Consider the following 19,644-nt stretch of genomic DNA (forward strand, 5'->3'; position numbering starts at 1 on the left):
CTCTTTTTGTTTTGTTTTCTTTGTTCTTCATTTTAATTCCATGCTGTCGGAGTTTTTGTTTACACTCCCTCCTAAAGTGTTAACGGTTTATGTATTAAAGGTCTACACTTCTCTGCTCCCAGAGGTGTCTGGATTTCAGTGAGGGATGAAGCAAATCCCACAGACGCACTCTGATTCTGCAAAATACTGCATGCCTTTGGCCAGCCTTGGTTTCGGTGGAGAACAGAGTTACCAGCTGCTTAACACCTTGCAAGTCTGGAGCCCATCTAGGGTGTTGTCTGTAAAAGATGCTATGAGAAAGGAAAAATACGTTGTGTTTGCAAGAACTTATCACAGTATCCTACGTGGCTATTAGTAGAAATTTGTGCAGGATTAGTACTTGTGGAGGAAAAGAGAAAGCGAGTGGGTAAGGGACACCTTACATGAGGCACATGTAGTACAGACTGTTTCACAGGGGACAGGGACAGCTGAAAATTCTCACTCTTTCCTGTTGCTGGATCAGATTCCTTTGGTAGAAAGAGGGCAGGGTGCCCCGGGGAAATATCTCAATAGCCCGAGGCCCCCTCTGACATCAGGTCAAATATTCCGGGTCACATAACTGAAGGCTGCATGATGAAACTCGATATTACAATGGATCAAGTGCTTCTGCCACATGGAGCTGATGTGCTGCTGCCCTAACGGACACGGTGTGCTCAGCAGACACTCGGGAGAACGGAGGTTTCAGCCAGGGCTGAGCACAGAGCTTGAGCAGGAGTGATGGAGCTGATGGATGAATAACCCTGAGCCAGACTTAGGTTAGCACTGGTTGTCACCAACTGCAAATGGGAGGACAGTGGTGGTGGCAGATGACTCTGCGGCTTGGCTGTGATGGAAAGGGAATAGGGAAGTAATATTGTGGTTTAGGCAGTAGTTTGCTCTACACAGAGCAAGAAAAAACAGCTTGAAAAAAATGGGAGCCCTGATGTGCCCAAAAGGAGGAAGTACCACTTTCATCTTGTCAAATGCCAGAGTCTAAAATTAAAACCTATCAAATGTCTACGTCCAGAAAGTGAAAAAAGTAAATATTGCACATATGTAAACGTGACTGACAGCCATGCCAGTGAAGAGACTCAGCCTGTACCAAGAATGTGAAGTAGTCTGTCCCCAATTCTAGAAAATCAAAGCCCAGTGAGTTGCCTCCAACCCCCATTTTCAAAGCTCATATCCTTTTAAATCAATTTAAATCAATTTCTGCTGCAGATGTCCAAATAAGCCCTGGTTCCTATCATCTTTTTTCAGTAAAAATAGCTTATCCTGTGACATCTGGGAAAGGTGAAGGTGTTGCCAAGTACTGAGCTGTCATAATTGCTGTCATACTTGCTTTCTGATTTTTTTAAAGTCTCATTAATCAGATTTTATTCTTCTTTTATGCTTAATATCATCTTCTGCTAGAAAAGGGGTAGTGTGGCTGGTCGGAAGGAATCCCATATTCTGCAGAAGTGGCGCATAATGCTCTACAAGCTTGTACCCTGCCTGCAACCCCAAGCGCACTGCAGGCTGAAGTCTTTTAATGTCTTGAAAGCTCAAAGCAACATGGAAAAGTAAGATTGAACAGTGAAACCCAAAGCTATTTTTACTGCAGAATTGGTAGTTTACCTAATAAAATGCTCAGAATTCCTAGAACTTTTAAGACCTTCTGAAACTTTATTGCCACTTAGGCTTGCCTCTGATTTTTGCATAAATAAAAGTCAGATCTTCAGGATGATATGGTGTCAGCAGTATTAATACGTGTTGTTTTGCAGAGTGAGACAGTTGCTGGTGGAAAGTGCTAGATGTGAACGGAATGGTCACAGGCAAGGTGCTGCAGTGGCGTGGGCAGTTTCAATCTTCTTGTTTTCAGTCTCCTCTTCCTCCTCCTCCAACTTTTTTCTGAAGAACCTCATTTAGGGGTATCTGTGCCCATTCAGGCTCTTTTCCCTCCACCGCAACTGGTAAAAGGCTCTCCAGTTATTTTTGATTGAAGTCTTGGGGTTTTGGCCAATTCTTTGCTATGTATCACTTAGCGGCTTTTCAGTGCGAGTGATTTAATTACTATTATGAGCCAGTATCTTGTAAACATGTTTCTTTTGGAACCCTTTTCCAGCTCCCAAGAACATTACTTCCATGCCTTTATTTCTCTTGGATGGACTGTCACGTTGCAGCTGACCTGGGTTTAATGCTTGCAGAAGTCTGAACTGCTGGTTTGGCTGGGACTGTTCTCCATTGATCACTTTCCAATAACTCCCAGTGAGTCAGCGTCCTGCAGGCTGGTTTCTGAGCTCTGCCTTTGCTTCAGTCCGGTTTCATTAGTATCCCTTTGCTGTCATTCTTTGCAGTCAAGCGGAAAGCTGTCACAGAGGTAAGGGATGACATACATATTACATCTACAAAAATTACAAATTATTCATCACAGCTAGATTCAAAGCCATAAAGGCAGGTCTGTCATCTGTCCTACTGCTCGGAGCTGTACTCTTTGAGATCCTGAAGCCTCCAGAGTAAAGCTGTTCTGGCTGGGATGGGTTTTTCTTCTAGGCATAACAGAAGGAGCTGAGCTTGAGAGGGCCAGTCTGGGAGGGCTTTACCTGTCCTGGTAAGACCAGTGTTCAGGGCAGCTAATCATCTCACCAATGCTTCTAATGGTGAGATGACTGATAATCAACACAAAACCCAGATTTGTCCTTAGACTTGGAATAATCCTGTTCAGGAAATCTTACGGGGGCTATGTTTCTTTATGATGAGCTTGGAAGATTTCCTTGATTTTGGCATAGCAGCACTTCTCTCAAATGGCTGTTCGCTGGGATTGACAAGCTGCAGAGGGACCTAATATTTAATAGAAAACATACCCAAACACATGCTTCCCTGAATTTCTTGTGTCTGCAGTATTGGCCAAGAAATCAATTGCCTTTTTATACGAATGCTTTCAGGGGCTTCATAGAGGCTTCGATGTGCTCTCTGTGGTGGCGCAGACTTGCTAGCCCTTGCCCCGAAGGATACCATGGCATGAAGATGGTTCTTGCACATGTGGCAGAACCTTATTCATGTGCTTCCTTGGCTTTCATGCACAAATGCCCACTATAACTTACTTCAGGCAGCTCTGCAGGGCAATGAGGCTTTGGTAGGGACGTGCGACCCCCCTGGGGTCTGCATGCCAGCCCCAGTGCCACCCATGAAGCCTTGACAGCAAAATCTGCATTGATACAAAACCTGTAAAAAACTGGCTTAACTGACAGGGACCGGGGCGAGGTTTATCCACCAAGCCTCTGCTTTTTCTTCAGTTTTCTGCGGAGGAGACCAGCTTCCCAAACCACATGATTTGTGAGAAAATTTGACTTGAGTCAGTGAGTCTCCTAACCGGATCAGTGTTTTCCTCCTCACCCAAAAAGCACTGCAGCTTTTGGGGGAGCTGTGCTCTGGGGTGACCGACCCTGTTTTAGCCCCTGGTTCTCAGCAGCCCAGTGGTGAGGGTGGTACCAAAATAGCAGCATCTTGGGGATGGAGTTTGGTTTTGGTCTGAAAAACTGATTTTGTTCCTCCAAAAAAACCCCAAAAAACCCACCCCACCACCCCCCAAAAAATAAAAATCTCACGTCTTGAACGACACCTCAGGGTTGTTTCTTTCATAAAACTCTTTTTCACCTGCCTGCCCTGTCCCTTGCAGAGGGCAGCCCACAGGCTGGGGCAGGCAGCCGGGCTTTGGTCGGGACATCCCATAAATCCAGCGGCTGCAAAATCCCACCCTAATAAAAGCTGTACCCTCGGTCGCGCACGTCGGCAGTGGCGGCGGGGGGGAGGGGGGGCGAGATGGGTTAAATAACGGTTAACTAAGGCATGCTGTTGCCTCAGCAACCCCCTCCCCATCCTCCCCATGCCTGCTGGAGCTGGAGCGGGTGTCTGCTGGACCCCCGTGGCTCTCCGACAGTTGTGGGGGTTGGGAAGACTGATGTAAATCTGTTCAAGATGGAGCGACATCCCGGCTGCCCTGGTACCCTCCTGGTGTCCCAGAGAAGTGATGCTGGGCTTAGTCCTGGTGCAAAAGGGGAAAGAAATTGGTCCCCATAATAAACCACTGAGGGTGGCCGCTGGACACTCCCCCACCCCTTGCACCTTCATGACATCCCTGGAGGAGGGGGTGGGGTGTTTTGGTGAGCAGTGTCAGCCTTGGGGACCTGCCAAACCCACATGCTCAAGCCAGTGGTGAGCTGGAACCATCAGCTATCACCTGTGGGGCCAGCAGCTGCCAAATCCCACTTTTCCACATCGTTTTGGGAAACATGGGCTTTTGCATGGGATTAGGGCTAAGCCCAGGCTCCCCTGTAGGAAGTGGAGATTCAGGCAGGGTTGGAGATAGTGGGGTACCCTTTTTGCAGGCGAAGCAGTGTGGTGTTTCTCCCGGGAAGGAGGGAGGGCAATGGCTCAGGTGTGCCCTGGGTGCAGGTGAGCTCAATTGCTCAGCAAAGCCCCTGCAGCTGGGGCTGAGCTGGAGGGGGAACACAGTGCTCCAGAGCCTGGAGTGGAGTGGAGTGCGTTCCAGACCAAGGTAAGGTTGAATTGGACTTTATTTGGGTTTCCTTGCAAGGTCTTAGGTTGGTAGAGTGCTTTGTGCAAGTTCCTGCATTTATAGCATGGGTTTTGCTGGTTGGTAACCTCTGAGGCTGGTTGTCTTGGTTGAAGCAGTCCTGGTTTTGCTGGTAGAAGTTGGAGATAACTACCTGGAAGACTTAAGTCTTAGCAGAGGAGCTGATGGAGGTGAATGAGGAGATGGAAGGGGGTGATTAATGATGTGTTGGTGTCTCACAGGGAGTGCTGTAGGGGAAGAATTATGGCTGGTTTTTTTTGTTGTTGGTTTTTTGGTTTTTTTTTCTACAGCTGTGCTGCCCCCTTGTAGAAAATGTGAAATTTTATGAGTTCTCTGAAGCAGGATTATTTTATCTCCCTTTCACAGGGTTGCAATGAAATATGAAACACACGGATGTCATGGTTTTCTATTTCTGTCACAAATCCCTTCCAAAATGGATGCATTTACTGTATGAAGTTGTGTGGACTTCCTAAAGGCCCCAGCTCTGCAAAGCAAACTACAGCTCTCTGTCCTTACGTGAATTCTTTGTAGGGCCAAAACCTGAACTGGTTTGGGGATTTTCTTTTCTATTTTTCCAAGTGAACAGGCATCTGTTATAAAGACACTAGTGCAAAAGGCACCGATTTCCTCGTGTGAGAGTCAACCAGGTGAAATCAGTGACATGTGAGGTCCTCATACTCCTTTAGCCTGGACAGGTGAGCTGGACTTGTTGGGTTTTGCTGCGGTGCCTGTCCCTGGGCTCATCCCAGTGCTGGAGGGGATTTTCGGTGGAGCCAGCTCCCAGTCTGATGGCTGAGGTAGCGCGTTTCTCTGCACCTCCTGACGGCGTCTAGACGAGGGCAGTTGTTGCTGGGCTGGTTACTGCCCAGTCATGTTTCTGAGGCTGACTTGGCACCGACGTGGGCTCAGCACTTGAATCACAAAAATGCGAGAACTGAAGCTATGGTTCTGATACAATCTTGGGGCACTACCATCTGAGGCCCCAGGCACTACTGCTGCTGTTTTAGCCTCAACTTTGTTCACACCAGATCAGTGAATTACAGATTTGGGTAGGTCAGAATTTACCGTTTCACATGCTAAATCTGTGTGTTCATCCCTGATCGCTTGGGCTGTTCAGGTTTCTCCCCAGACTCTCCCTAATAGTAATGGATATTTGTTTCCCATCGTTAAACCTCTTGAGAAATTACAGTATCTGCTGTGTGATTTGCACTAGACAAGTACAGTCAGAGTTCATGGAAACACTTTGTGAGAGCTGCCTCCACGCCTTGCGAAGTTGATTCACTCTGGAGTCAGTAAAGGCTTTGGAGTCCTGTATCTGCGCAGGTTTTATAAGGAGGCACCGAGACCGAGAAATGAAGCAATGGTTTATCTCCCTCTTATGGCCAGATTCAGAATGGCTGCACCGCACAGGCTTTTTGGCAGGACAGAAAGGGAGCAGGGAGCCCTGCAATTCTAAGCTTTGGTGGTTGTGGATATGAGGGGCCCTGACTGCTCACAAGAGGCGAAGCTGGATTCTTTCTAAGAAAGCGGGTAAAATATATTTTCATTGCAGTATAAACAGGAAAACATCTATGAAAGAGTTAAACTGCTCCAGTCCCTTGCGTGTTTGAGCCGGGAACTGGAGAAACTGGTCTCCAGTTTAGCAAAAAGTGGGAGCACAGGAGCCTGCTCAGCAGCGATTGCAGCTGTGCCCAGCCGTACCCCGTACGCTGGAAAAGAAGGTGCTTCTAGAAAACTCTGCTGGTACCCAGTGATGCCCGTGGTCCCAGAGCAGTGATGTTCCTGAAGCATGTGGCATGTGAGCAGTGCTGTGACAGTGGGTGCTGGTCTTGCCCTTCCTGTCAATGTAGTGAGAGTAAAATGCTCCATTAAAAGTTCCAGGTACGATGTCTAACCCTCCCGACCCCAGCCCCTTCTTCAGGCCAAGATCAAAATGATACACGGAAAACTCCCTCTTCCAGGCATATTGGCTGTGCCTTGGTAAAACCAGTCACACTTCTCCCACAGGCAGGAGAGGAAGCGGAGCAGCGTGTGGTTTGGGTTCAAAGCCCCATATGTTGATTCCAGCATGGATTCTGAGGGCTTTGGCAATGACTAGCTCTGTGTTTCAGGCAGGGGTTGGTTTGACCCACTGTCCTGACAGGGGCCTGTGATCCTTCCCTGCGCCAAGATTCAGAGCTGTGGTTTGGATTTGCCTCCAGCCAGCCGTGATTATTCCCCTTGCCCAGAGCGGGGGTTTGTTGCCTGACCTGTAGGCTGGGAGTCTGGGTGTCTCGCTTGTCTGACAGCAAGATTCAAAACGGGGCTGGTTTTGAATTCTGTAATAAGTTTTAAACTTGGAACCGCATTACCGTGATGTGGGAGTACTTGAGGGATGAGTAAGGCCTGGGTACCAATGAGTGAAGGAACCAAGACGAGAGATCTTCTGACTTACTGTTCTTTCCCATTCAGCTGTCCTCCCTTCACCAGATATGCTTGGATTTAGGTGTTTAGTCACAAGGGTCTGATCTACAAACCTGCTTGCAGTTACTTTGGGACTGATCCGGAGACTTGGGTTGGGTTCATCTCTACCAGATGGAGACATCGTACTAACTCTGGGATGGGATGTGGTTACAAATGGAAGAACTGCCACTGGAAAATACCAGCTGGTTTAGGCAGAGGCTAAATAGATAATGGCAATTTTGATTTTGCTTCTTTTGGTGAAGTTTACTTGAGTCAGTATCTGTCTGACTTACTAGTGGCCTAGACACTATTCAGTTAAATAGCTGATAAGGGCAGAGAAATGGCTGAGCTTGAATCTTTGTTTAGTGAGTTACCTTTTCTGTGTCACTTAGCAGTACCAATACTTGATGGTGAGATGTTTCTTGAACTGATTATGTTAAATTAATGCTGTGATATTGAGCTTCAACCAAATGACCTGCCCAAGAACCCTCTTGGTAGCTGCTAAAGCGACCAGAGAATGCATGTGTCCAAAATCCAGGCTCAGGTGAAACTGTGGTCTTGTAAAAACTATCAGGAGCTATGGTGACTATCATGCTCTGTTGGTATCTGTTTCAGGTTAAATTGAATGAAGCCTCTCTGGAGTTGTTGTCATGTGACAACTACATTGCGAGTGTTTGGGAAGCATCTAATTATTTTATGTAACACTTGCATGAGAAGTTCCAAAAAAAAAAAAAAAAAGGAAGTAATTATAAAATGCCTATTAATCATTTCTAGCAAGAATCAGTTTTAAGAATGTGTTATAAACACATTATTGATCACTTAACTTGACAGTACTTGTAATTAAGTTTCTCTTGGACTATAATATGTATGTTTGTAAAAAATAACATTGTGATTCCACCTAGATTGCTGTATGTTTGATGGTATGCATTACATGTACGTTTTTCAGGAGTAATGGGGGAAAGGCAATGGAATTCTGCTTCTCAGTTTTTCTAACTTGACAGCATTTGGGACACTGTTAAAGGAAAAAAACATCAGAACTGTTGTAAGGCTGTAGTTTAGGTTTCGCCATGAAGAAGGGAAAATAGATGGTGGCAAAGTAAGAGAAGTTCTGCAGTGCTGCAAGTTATGCTTGAACTGAGATGTTTGCATAATATGAGAACTCCCAAAACAGCTATGAAAGTCTCTCCTTATTTTCTCAGTAAGACTGTACAATTCAGTTGGTTCACCCAAGAGAACCTGATTATACTTGTCTTTGACTACAGAACATTAGAGTTCAATGTACGTGAAAATTTTAATTATGTAGCCAGTGGAGTTTTGTATTTTCTGGAGTGCAGGCCACGGGCATTTTCTGTTTTGCTGGAACGTGCATACATGGGTTATAAACTCATCAGGACACCCACCTCTACAAGAAAGCTACAAAAACCTGGGCCATACGTTTGGTGTCCAGACTAATGTCTCAAGCCTGCTTTTGCCAGAAGGGTCATCTGGAGAAAGTGAATGCAGCCCACTTCCTTGGGCTCTGGCTTAGGTGACCAGTGATCCATCAACCCCAAAGGCAGCCCAGGAAAAGTGCAGCAGCTGAGGCAGTGCTGGAGGGGAGCGTGCTTAACATCTGCTCATGGCTTTTCGGGTGGCTGTCATCAGGGTCTTCCTTTTGCTTCCCTCACCTTAAGATCAGGGTGGTTTTTTGCTTTACTGTATTTTAATCCTATGGAATGTATGATAATAATTCCTTTAATAGTCAAGCAACAGCTAAAATTTAAGGCGCTGCCTTATATGCCACTTGGCTGTGATTAGCAAATGCTGGGATGATTGACTGGCATGGCAATGCAGTCCTTCTAGATAAGTTTGTGGGTTTGGGTGTTGTTTTTTTCTCCTTCATAGGGATTGTGAAGCTGGATTCATTGGTTCAGTTCACTCTGTCTGCTTCTAATTCTGGAATCATGATCTGACACTAAATGCTGTAATTAGAACTCCTAGTCTGGCCAGCAAGATGTGAGTTTGAAGATTATTCCATGAGACTTCAGCAACATGTAATCTTCAAAACTTGTACAGTATATCACAACTTAACACTGTGTGTGTATACTGACGCGTGCATTCTTTTCATTCTGTGTTTTCATAGCATTGGGCCTACATATAGCACCTGACGCCCTCCCCACTTCAGGACTTACGTCAGAGAGTAAAGTTTTCACATTATAGGCAAGCAAACAGGTAAAACAACTAGCCACAGACATGACTGTGGACTAGCAAGTCTCTGCAGAGAACCTGTACCTCCTAGTTCCTAATCTAGTACCTACCTGCTGAGCTAGGCTGGCTCCTGCAGGCTTTGGACTCCGGCATTTCCATAGGGCAGAGCAGCCATGGAGTAGCAAGGCTGGCTTTCCAAGAATGCAACTCAAACTCCCTGCGTGTTTTCTTTAAACTGCAGCTGGTCTCTTGTGACTGGGCAGAAGCAAATGCACAGGGCTAGGACAAGCAAAACCAAGGAGGCAGAAAATCCTTAAAGCTCCTTCACATTGTTAGTGTATCTGATGAAGAAGTGCTGCAATATCTTCAAATTTACTGAAAGGATGAATGTATTCATCTGAGAAAGCAAATTCGAGGCACTAAATGACTGTCCAGGCAGAAAATAGGAACAGTCAGCTTGAATGCGAGAAGGACTCGGAGATCAAAGAGAAGGTCCATTTGATCCACTGAGGCTCATCCCCTAATACACAGCCCTGCAGCTCCACAAAGGCATTCTAATTGTTTCTTGAATTACTCAAATGTCTTGGACCTGTCCGCCTCACCCAGCTCTTTGGACTGTATTTAACATACCCAGCACAGTGATGTAAACTGACTAACACGCTAACTTTAGTCCAACATCCTACTATACAAGGGAACGATTTCACTTCTGCTGTAGGTACAAACCTGTTCTCTTGTTCTGGTGTGAAGATGTCTGTAATATCATTGAGTTATTGAGACTGGAATCCTGTTTTGTCAGTTGCCAGGGGCAAACGTATATAATCAAAGGGCACTAGCTACCATTTCTTCATCACGATAAGGGCTTGGTAGTTTTTCTCACTGTCCCATTAGATCTAAGGTATGCTTCCGAAGCTTGTTACTTCCAAGGCTCTGATCCAAACAAAGGACTTTAGGCAGCAAATCCACATTTAGGATCAGTCTTTAATGTTTGAGCTCTAATCTCATTAGGTGCCTCAGTTCTGATCTGAAAGTTCCCAGTCATTGCAGTCACCCACTCTGCACAGGCCAAGACCAGCTGAAGGAATAGCCCTACACACGCACAGCATTAGCATTCAGTTTAACACAGCACCGCATTCAAAGACAGAACGATGGAAACGCCTTTTAAAAACTACAGTGGCTGAATCTATTCTCCTTCACTCATCTGTTAAAGCACTTGTCAGAGGTAGGAAACATAGGTTCAGGTTCCCTCTTCACTGCAGTAAATCCAGCTCTACTTGCTACTTTTTAAAACCGGTGTCTCTGATCCCTAACTACTCCTACTGTAATCCAGCATTTGTCTAAGCAGTTAGAATCCCCGCTGCTCCACACCACACCCCCATACCCTCCTATAACTGATTCATTTTCAAAAAAGTGGTCAAGACACCCTACCTGGAGGTGAAAGACAGATCTTTTCCTGCCAAGAGCTGCCCTTAAGGCTCTAAGGGAAAATACCTACTATTGATTTAGACAACAGTCTTTAACCACCAAATCAACATGCAGGAGAAAGCCCTTTCCTCACATACCCGTTGTCCTGTTCTACAGCAGGAACACAAGACTATATAACAGTGAGAGTCAAACCACACAACCAGTTTATCCTAAAATACAGATTTTTCAAACCGTATCAGGAAGGTTGCAGTCAATATAAGTTATCACTAAAAAGTACAGGCGTTTAAGTCCCCGTTCTGAGAGAAGTACTCTTAGAAGGGATAAAAATACTGATGGAAGAATCATGTATCAGCAGGACTATACAGCACTGTGCACACTGCAAATTTTCTGCAGCGCTGAAGTTCATAGAGCTCTCTTGTGAAGGGTTTAAAATGCCAGATGTTCTGTCATTTCCTTTCTGCACATAACTGTGCTGAGAGGAGGTACTAAGCAAAATAACTTTGCTACAAGATTAAACCACAGCATCAATCTTCCCTAAAAATTAGCTAGTCTGAAAAGGAAGCACAGTATAGCTGGAATTGCATCTGTTCACATACAAGGTCTACGGGTAAGGCTATAGTTGAGGTATGTAGCCCATGAATAGCAAGGATTCAAACATTATTAAGTGTTATTCAATGACATAAGCAGTTATTAGCTTCTTAAAAGACTGCTCTCAGAAAGGGGGGGGGGGGGGCGGGGGAAGAAACAGCTCCAGCCAATTGCCAGAAGCACACTGTTTTCACAAGATTGAGCATGTCTTCACCATCACTAGCACCAGACTGAACTTAGTCAGGATTTATAGCTCATAAATGATGTGAGGTCAATTCAGTTCTTTGATAGTTTAGACTTTTTGAAAGAGACCTTATATGGAGAGGAATACTAACATCCATCTTATTTCATGATAACTTATTCTAACAATCAGACCCAGATTAATCTATGAACTGTGTAACGTCACACTTCTGTTAGGGTTCCAGCAATCAGGACCCCTGGGTTTCTTAAAAGTAGTTTTTCCTTAAGAAAAAAATAATATGAAAAAGCTAGGAGTCAGAGATGCTTTTTGAAGTCTTTTATTGCAAAAGGTATAGACATTTGCTGGCAGAATATTTGATCACTTTCTCTACTTGACTGTCATCCAGAGGACACTGCATGCATTCAAGCTGAAAGCATAGGACAGTTTCCACTAGGCACCTGAGAAATTTCACAGGAAAGAAAAGTCTTTCAAGTTGAAAGAGACAAGTTTCAAACTGATCCCCCTACTCTGGTGCCCTTTGCTTCCCAGAGTTACCTGGGAAATAAAAATTTAATCAGCTATAGTCATAGCCAACTGTAAACATTTTTCCTGCAATGCAACAGAAATTACCTAGATAACTGATCCTGAAGTGTTCTTTCCAGTTTTAAACAGGAAATGTCTTTCCTAAAGCAGGCAGTGCAATGAGTTACACCTGGCTTGGCACCTACTACTCAGTGCTGCATTATGCAGCAGAGGTGTATGATGCTTCCTCTCATCTGGCTTGTATCAAAGAAAATCTGACAGCTCTGACTTGGTCTCCAAGAGACTACCCCACCCCCAAAACATCCTTTTCTTCCTGCTCTCAAGCCTAGTATCATCTCAAACCACCTCCCTACTCCCTCCAGACAAGAGCCAACTCCCTTTGTCTTCCCACCCCCTTGCCTGAAGGCATGACTAACAAGAATACATGCTGCTCTCTGTACTGCAGTTCACAGCAAAAATATCTTCACACTTTGGCTGTCCCTCCAACCGCAGAACTCCAGGTGCATCTGAATTTCACTGATTTCAGTGCCTTCCCACAGGTCTGATAAAGGTCAATCTTATCTTTGGCAGACAGCAGTCCTGCACCAAACGGAACAAGTAATCCATTGCCAATCTAACAGGACATGTATTTTGCAACTGCAGCTGCTTAGTATCAGGAACTCACTGCAAGAAAAAAAGAGAGTTTAGAGGAGGGTACCTTCACAATTAAGTGCATTTGAAGAGAGAATAGATTAGAATATATTAATTAACAGCTGCACTTAGCTGCAGGTTGTGATGGACTTTAAACTAGTTGAACTAGACAAATGCAAAGATCTATCAAGGCATTAAAGGCTGCAAGTTACAGATAACTCAGGATGATACTACACGCACTTTAACTTCTACCAAGTTAAAAATCATGCTAGTTGCTCTCATCATTCCAAGCATAAGAACAGCTATTGTAGGTTACTTACTCCTTAATAAATCAGCTGTAGATAAGAACATTTTTGCTTTCAGAAAGCCCTAGCAAATAGAACAATTCACAATTAACTTCCTTTCATGCAGTATGGTTGTAAGCTCCCCAGCAAAGCTGCAGATTGAAATTTTCCATCAAAATAGTGGTTCCTCAGTAATGTGTACACAGACCTCAATATTCAAATCAACATTAAGATACAGGGCCTTAGCAGAGATGGGTGCATAGTCATTTGTGTTAAGACAGAGTAGCAATTATAGCCCCTTGAGGCCCCCTGAGCTATTTTAATCACAAAAGCCAGAATGAACTTGTTTGCAACAAAGGCACCCTCAGTCCTTTGAGCTGGAAAGATATAGGTTGCTCTATTTAAACCAGTACAGTTTGGAATGAACAGTTATTCACTCCCAAAGACATTACACTTACTCCAGCAGCGAATATTTCAGTCACTAACAATTCAACACTCCAATGTATGTTCTAAAGAAGAGCTATCTAAAACTTTCAATGCTAAGGCACAATAACTTGTCACCACTCTACTTTCAGCTGTATTTCAGTAAAGGATATATATTTTTAATCCATTTGACACTGTTCTGAAAGCTATCCAGCCAATTCCATGTCAATCGCTGCTGGATATGCTTTTACCAGAATAAAAGGCCTTTTGGCCTGATCCAAAACTAGCACTGGCAGAGTCCACAGTGTTCCTTGATAGCTGTTTTACATCATACCTATGTCTTCAGTCCTAATGTATTTTTAGCAGACACTTAAGTGGAAGCAGCTCAGATGACCGTCTGACATTGACAACAGGCGGATGATCAAAGTGTCCTCCCTGTCAAGCCAGGAAGAATACGATGTCTCCTCTATCTTGCATTATACAAACTACAGAGATGAGGTACATAAAAACCATAAGTAGTAAGTGCAGAGATACAAGACCTTTAGGAGGCATCCTGAGATGGAGCAGGAGGATCCTTATTCTCAGGCTCTGGAGGAGGAGCTGGCACACTTTCCTCTTTCTTTTGTGCAGCCAAAAATTCATGAATCGCCCTCTCTATCTGGGGCCTGAAGATGTGGTTTAGTTTTGGATCCACCACCTGAGAAATAATTCTGTCCACTCCAGCTTCCAGCATTCCTGACCTTGAACAAAGACAAAGGAGTCATTCAGCTCCTCTGAAAAACTTCTCCCCAATCTCCTCCAGTAATTCTCCAGAGCCCTCCTGTCAACTGCAATTAGCATTAACATGGTGAGAACTGCAGCCCACTCAGTAGATCCTTAACAGGGAGCTGTTTCAGTCACCTATTTCCCCACCCCCCACCCCCTCTCACCTCTTCCTACAGAATTAACAACTGACATCTGGTCTCCCAGGTACTTAAATGACATGTTGGACAAGAGCCACTTTAATAGGGCTTATGTGGAAATGAGGTCAACATGAAAGCAAACAAACACATTTTGGCATAAACAAGGGAAACAAGCTATTCTGAAGAGGAGGGCAGGTGAGAGCACAGTCTTTTTTTTGGCTGACTGGAGGGAGAAGAGGCTTGCCCCCTAATAACACTACTGTCACTCACTGTTAGTCTAGACAGATGGGTATTAATTATAAAAACAAGCACATGTAGCACACAGCAAAGTTTCTGGAACTGAACACTAGTAATTGAAGTGACTTATTACTTCAGGGGCTGCGTCAGACTCCTGGATTGTGGGGCACAGGCTGTCTAGCGGGCTTAAGTCATGTCTGCAAGGGAGCAGGGGACAGGAAATGGAGACGTTGCCTGGTGCTCGGAAAAGAAGCCACAAGATTAATAAGGCCCTGAATGCTGGTGAGCCAGTGGGTGCAGGGTCATGGCACATCATGTCACCTCCAGGTAACAGCACGTGTATATGTATACGTAACAAAAGACTTACACATCTGGACACCCTCAGCACTCAGTCTTGCAACTACAGGAGTGACAGGGACTCTTCAAACTCCTCAATACTGCGTGTCTATTCTTTATACTAATAGCCTACTGTAAGGGAGCACTTTATATTCTTCTCATTACAGGCACTCTGATATAACATTTTTATATTGGTCTGCTTCATTTTAGCAGTAGAGTAACATGAAATAAGAAGTGTTAAGTGACAAACACATCTCATGGACTCTGAGTAAAGATGGGAAATTCTGTGCTTCCAGTGGACACCCCCTTCTCTAATTACAGATTAAACAAACTAACGTTACATACTAATGATTTACAGCTTCTCTCAAGTAATCTTAAATACAGTTTCTTCTGTGTGCAAGACATTCTAACAGCTTTCTTGATAAGCCTAAATGCCATTCTCAAGTTCCCTGCTCTCCCTCTCCCTACAACTTTTACTGTAAAGCTTTTATCCGTGACTTTTAGTCAAACAAGCCAAGGTTCATACTTCAGCCTGCACTGAGTCAGCAGCATGAGATATTAAACCTAAATCTTTAAGCAGCATAGTTTAAGCTGGTTTCCCTGTCATGCTGGAAATGTAGTACCTTAAATAGCTGTACAAAAGCTACCTCTGCTGCATGAAATCAGGCTAGCCCAGTGTAATTACTGCCTGCTAGTGGTCGGAGTCTACTTGAACAAGCTTTGGCATCTTCGGGATTTTTTTCTTTAAGTGATGTAGGCGCTTCTCTTTCCTGAAGATAAAGATCAAGGTCATTCAGCTCAGTATATCAGGCACAGTTTTGCTACCAGGTACAGTGTTGGCTATTTGCAGCAATAACTTGGCTAGATAGCAAATATGACTTCTTCACTATGCTGCTTAACTCCTGAAAATACAATTCAGGCAAAGCAGTAACGTAAGCATTTTAATGAGAGTTAAGCCTGCACCCACTATTATAATGAAACTCAGGAGAGTATAATAGAAAATGCTGTGAAAAACTTAATTCTGTAAATTCTTACTTGACTTGGGTGATAAGGTGGTTATGTATTACTTATCAAATAGCAACATTCTGTAAAATAATGGTAATGCTTACTTACTGAATCACACTCTGCCTTAGCCCATTTCGTAACTGGTTTTTGTTCATTGCTGGATTCCATTCCTGTTTGTCCAGATGGGTTGATACAAAGTTGTCTACTTTCTGCCTCAAATTTTGATAGGCTGGCTAAAAAAAAAATAATAAAATCCAGTTAAGCAGCTAAAAGATATCAAAACGCCTGCCAGAGTCCTTCATAATACCTCTTTTGTCACGTACACTACTGTTCTGTTGTCCATATTCTCCATCTTTTCACTTTCTGAACAAAGGTAAGCTTGTTCTACCTAAGAGCACAACTGGTAATTGCAAAGCAGTTGGTCAGGGTGCTATAATAATAATTTAAATAGCTGGATAGATTGATTTTTAAATTGTTGTCTGCTCGTAGTATTACTTATGACTGAAATACAAACTTCCTGTGTAGACGGGAGTTAAGCAGAGTTCTGGTTGCCAAGAAACCCTCCATCACAGAATTCCTCGAAAACTGGCTGAGTAATATTGTCACTAACAAAGAACTTAATTGTGTTAGTACCACAGGAACAAATAAAAGATAAGAATTCTGCAAGTTTTATCAGTGGAAACTTAAACTAACCCCGCCCTCCCCCCCCCCCCCCCCATATAAATACACAGGACAATCCAAATCCTGGTACTGTGCAAGGAAAGGGCAAAAGCTGGCAACATTAGATTTCAGAATTTGATATGCGTGTGGAATGATGAATGAAAGGGCTGGTAACAGAGGTGCAGCGTCTGTCCTGGGCAGTGTTTATCTATCCTGACAAAGCTGCTCTGATCTATGGCTGCTCTGGGCAGATGACCCAACATCGTCAAGAATGCAGTAGCTCCTGGGGTGGCCCAGAATGATGACTGCAGGTCCCAGAACAGGACTCTTGCTGAAAGCGTATAGGTTTGGCAAAATAGAACACCAGTGTTTAATTCTGACAGGGCGATTGCGAACAACCCAACCTCAATATTGCCAACAAATGCTCAGGAGTTTATGTTGTGACTGAGGAAGAAAATGGCTTCAAATAAAGGTTAAAAGTCTGTGTTGGAAATGGGGGAATTATGCTTAAGAGGAGCAGCGTTTTAAGGGAGGCTGTTTTCCTAGTAAGGCCAGGGCTAGAAAATGGAAGTCTGAGCTTTTTCTCCTGCAGGGATTCGCTATCATTTCAAGCGAGGCCCGCCTCTTGAGCGGCCTGCCTGACAGCTGCCGATGGCAGCAGGTGGCTTAGACCCCAGCGACTGAGCGCGCAGCACCGCAGCTGCGCCCCCCGGGCCCGCCGCCCCCGGACCCGTGTGCAGGCATCGGGGGAGGAAGGGAAAGGCTGCGGGTACCCCTTCGGGCAACGGTAGCCAGATTCCAGGGACGGTGCCCACAGCCCCGACCCGCGGAGGAGACACTGGCCGCCCCGCCGGCGATCCCTGGAAGCCGACCCGCCCGGCTCGGCGGCGCTACCTTGGTGTCCACGTCGGCCAGGCAGTCTCGGCGGAAGCCGTCGAACAGGCCGCGGCTCTTGAGCTGCTCCACAATGATGGCGATGAGCTGCGCGTCGCCGGGCGGCAGCGAGGCCGGGTCGGTGGCGCCGGGCCCGGAGCCGGAGGCCGCGCCTCCCGCGCCCGCTCCACCGCCCGCTCCGCCGCCTCCCCCGCCCGGGGCGGCCCCGCCGGCGCCGCCGCTCTCGGACATGGCCCACGGCCTGCGCCCGGGGCCTGCCAGCGGCTGCGCCCCGCTCGCCCCCGGTTCCCAACACCGCGACCGTCGCCGGCGGCGCGCTGCGTTCTGCGTAACCCTGGCGCGCTGCATCATGGGGAGGCGAGTGCTGCGCAGGAGCGGCGTTATAGGCCGCGGGCGGCGGGGGGCTCGTCAGAACTACAAATCCCAGAGTGCATCGCGACGGCGGCCCCGCAAGGCATCGCACGGGCGGGCGCGCTGCTGTTGCGATGCATCTTGGGAATTGTAGTTCGCCCGTGAGGCTCGTGTGGGCTTCCCCCCCCCCAGCTCGGCCTGTGTGCGGGGGGCGTACTCCGGCGGGCAGCTTCTGTGGTGGGGCCGCTATAGGCCAGCCGGGCCGGTCACAGGGCGCTGAGCATGCAGTGCTCTGCTCCCTAGGCCCACCTAGGGTAGGGCTGGTCAGGCCTCTGCTACACAGTTGCTGTGCCTGAGGGCCCCAGGTTTACCTCAGCATTGCGCAGGCCCCTGCGGCTTGATGGACTGCTGTCCTCGGGGGATATCTGCCGGGTTGTGCCTTCGGTGTGTTCTTCAGTGGTGTAGTGCGGATAGTGCTTGTGTAAATTCAGGAAAGAAGTCAATTACCGTAGGATCATCCTGGATTTCCACTGTGACCTGAGTTTTTTCATTACACCACTAGCAAAAGGCAGGGCAGTGCCAAAGGCCTACCCCGATACTGGTCCCTGCAGAGTGAGTAAGCAAGGGGACCTCTGTTAAAGGTGCTTCCTCTGTTGTGTGTACATCACTATCTATCTATTAGACTAGCAGTATCTTTCATTGTCTGCAAGCTACAGGGTACAAATTCTATGCGTTAGTTTTATTTCTTTCTTAGTCATGTTGCAAAGAAGACTTGAACTCATTAGGATATTCCCATCCTAATGCTGGAGGACAAGCTGTGTGTGAATATAATCTAATCCTCTGCAAAGATGCATTGCACAGGTGTATCCTTGTATTTCTTTTTGTATACTACTGAATGAGCAAAAAGATGGCGATATTTTGCGTGCAACACATTGTCCTCCTCTACCTGATTAAAATTCAGCAGCTCTGAGATGCAGTGTAAGCTGTCCCTTTCCATCTGGCAACTTTGAGGAGAGAAGAGGGAAAAATGGTAGTGTGTACAGAGCCCAAGCTGCACGCTGAGAAGAGCATCTCGTGTAACTGTTTGGTCTCCTGAAGCAGAAAAGCTTTCCCCCAGCCGGCCACCTTCTCACTGTCACTAGTTGGTGTTGGCTATCTTGAAGTTGGGTATAAAACCGCCATGACTCATCCAGGCACTCAGAAGTATCCGTGGAATTGCATTCCTGCCTGACAGCTGCCAGCAGGCCTTTCTCCCCGCCACTTGTGCCCAGCTCACAGCAGCATGAGTTTGCTGGCATCGTGCTCGTGCCGGCACTGGCCTTTCTCGTGAAGATGGCCCTGTACAGGAATGCATTAGTCTAACTGTTGTAACGTTCTCCCCAGCGAGGTCCGTTGGGATGTGTTACTTGTTCATTCAAGCCCTGTGCTGACGCAGGGCTACGGCAGCATCTACGGGAGACTCCGGAGGCTTCTTTAACCCGCGCATCAACGCTTTTTAGAAGAGAAAAATCTCCCATCAGCCTGCACCTCCTCCTTCTGTACGGCTTAGGGGACACGGCCCTGCCACCTCCCGCGGGCTGGGGACCCCGGCGGGGACTGAGGCAGGTGGCTGCTGGCAGGGGCCGCCCCGGCCGGTTTCCCCGGTGGGGAGCGGCGGCCCCGGCAGGGGGCAGCCGGCAGCCTGCGGTGGCCGCGGTCCCGGGGCCGCCGCATCCCGGCCCCTCCGCCGCCGCCACCCCGTCAGGCAGGGGCGTAATTAGTCGATTAGCCTCATTAGGGAACAAGCAGCAGAAGCTGGAGGGATGGTCTCCCTCCCCTTCCGCGTAAATCGCAGCCGCGTAGGCAGCAGCAGGAAGGGAGCTAAGGAAAGGTGGTTATTTTTTTGCACAACTTTCCTGCTGTCCTGGGAAGGGCTCCTTACCTCTGCAGGGCTGAAGGCCTGGGAGCGAGCAACCTCGAAGGCAA

At 46.5% G+C, this 19,644-nt stretch overlaps 1 protein-coding gene and 1 long non-coding RNA gene across 5 annotated transcripts in view; one reads left to right on the forward strand and one right to left on the reverse strand.

Moving 5' to 3' along the window:
- Nucleotides 1-19,644, forward strand: part of LOC130153518 (uncharacterized) — a 258,449-nt gene that overhangs the window by 140,830 nt on the left and 97,975 nt on the right. The gene's annotated exons all lie outside the window — the stretch shown is intronic.
- Nucleotides 11,736-17,638, reverse strand: BOD1 (biorientation of chromosomes in cell division 1). Of its 3 annotated transcripts, XR_008823421.1 has the most exons (5): nt 17,329-17,632; nt 15,883-16,007; nt 13,834-14,034; nt 13,629-13,729; nt 12,497-12,620 (listed from the first exon to the last, which is right to left on the reverse strand). XR_008823421.1 is itself a non-coding variant. In XM_056348442.1 (4 exons), exons 1-3 carry the CDS (start codon nt 17,557-17,559, stop codon nt 13,836-13,838), a joined length of 555 nt encoding a protein of 184 aa, XP_056204417.1. In that variant the 5' UTR covers nt 17,560-17,631; the 3' UTR covers nt 12,482-12,620; nt 13,834-13,835. The 3 variants fall into 3 exon arrangements, 2 of the variants coding, with proteins under 2 accessions (XP_056204418.1, XP_056204417.1); XM_056348442.1 differs by lacking the exon at nt 13,629-13,729 and having other exon boundaries at nt 12,482-12,620; nt 17,329-17,631; XM_056348443.1 differs by lacking the exons at nt 13,629-13,729; nt 13,834-14,034 and having other exon boundaries at nt 11,736-12,620; nt 17,329-17,638.

The sequence above is a fragment of the Falco biarmicus genome, chromosome 8 (assembly GCF_023638135.1).
Source record: "Falco biarmicus isolate bFalBia1 chromosome 8, bFalBia1.pri, whole genome shotgun sequence".
Classification (NCBI taxonomy): Eukaryota; Metazoa; Chordata; class Aves; order Falconiformes; family Falconidae; genus Falco; species Falco biarmicus.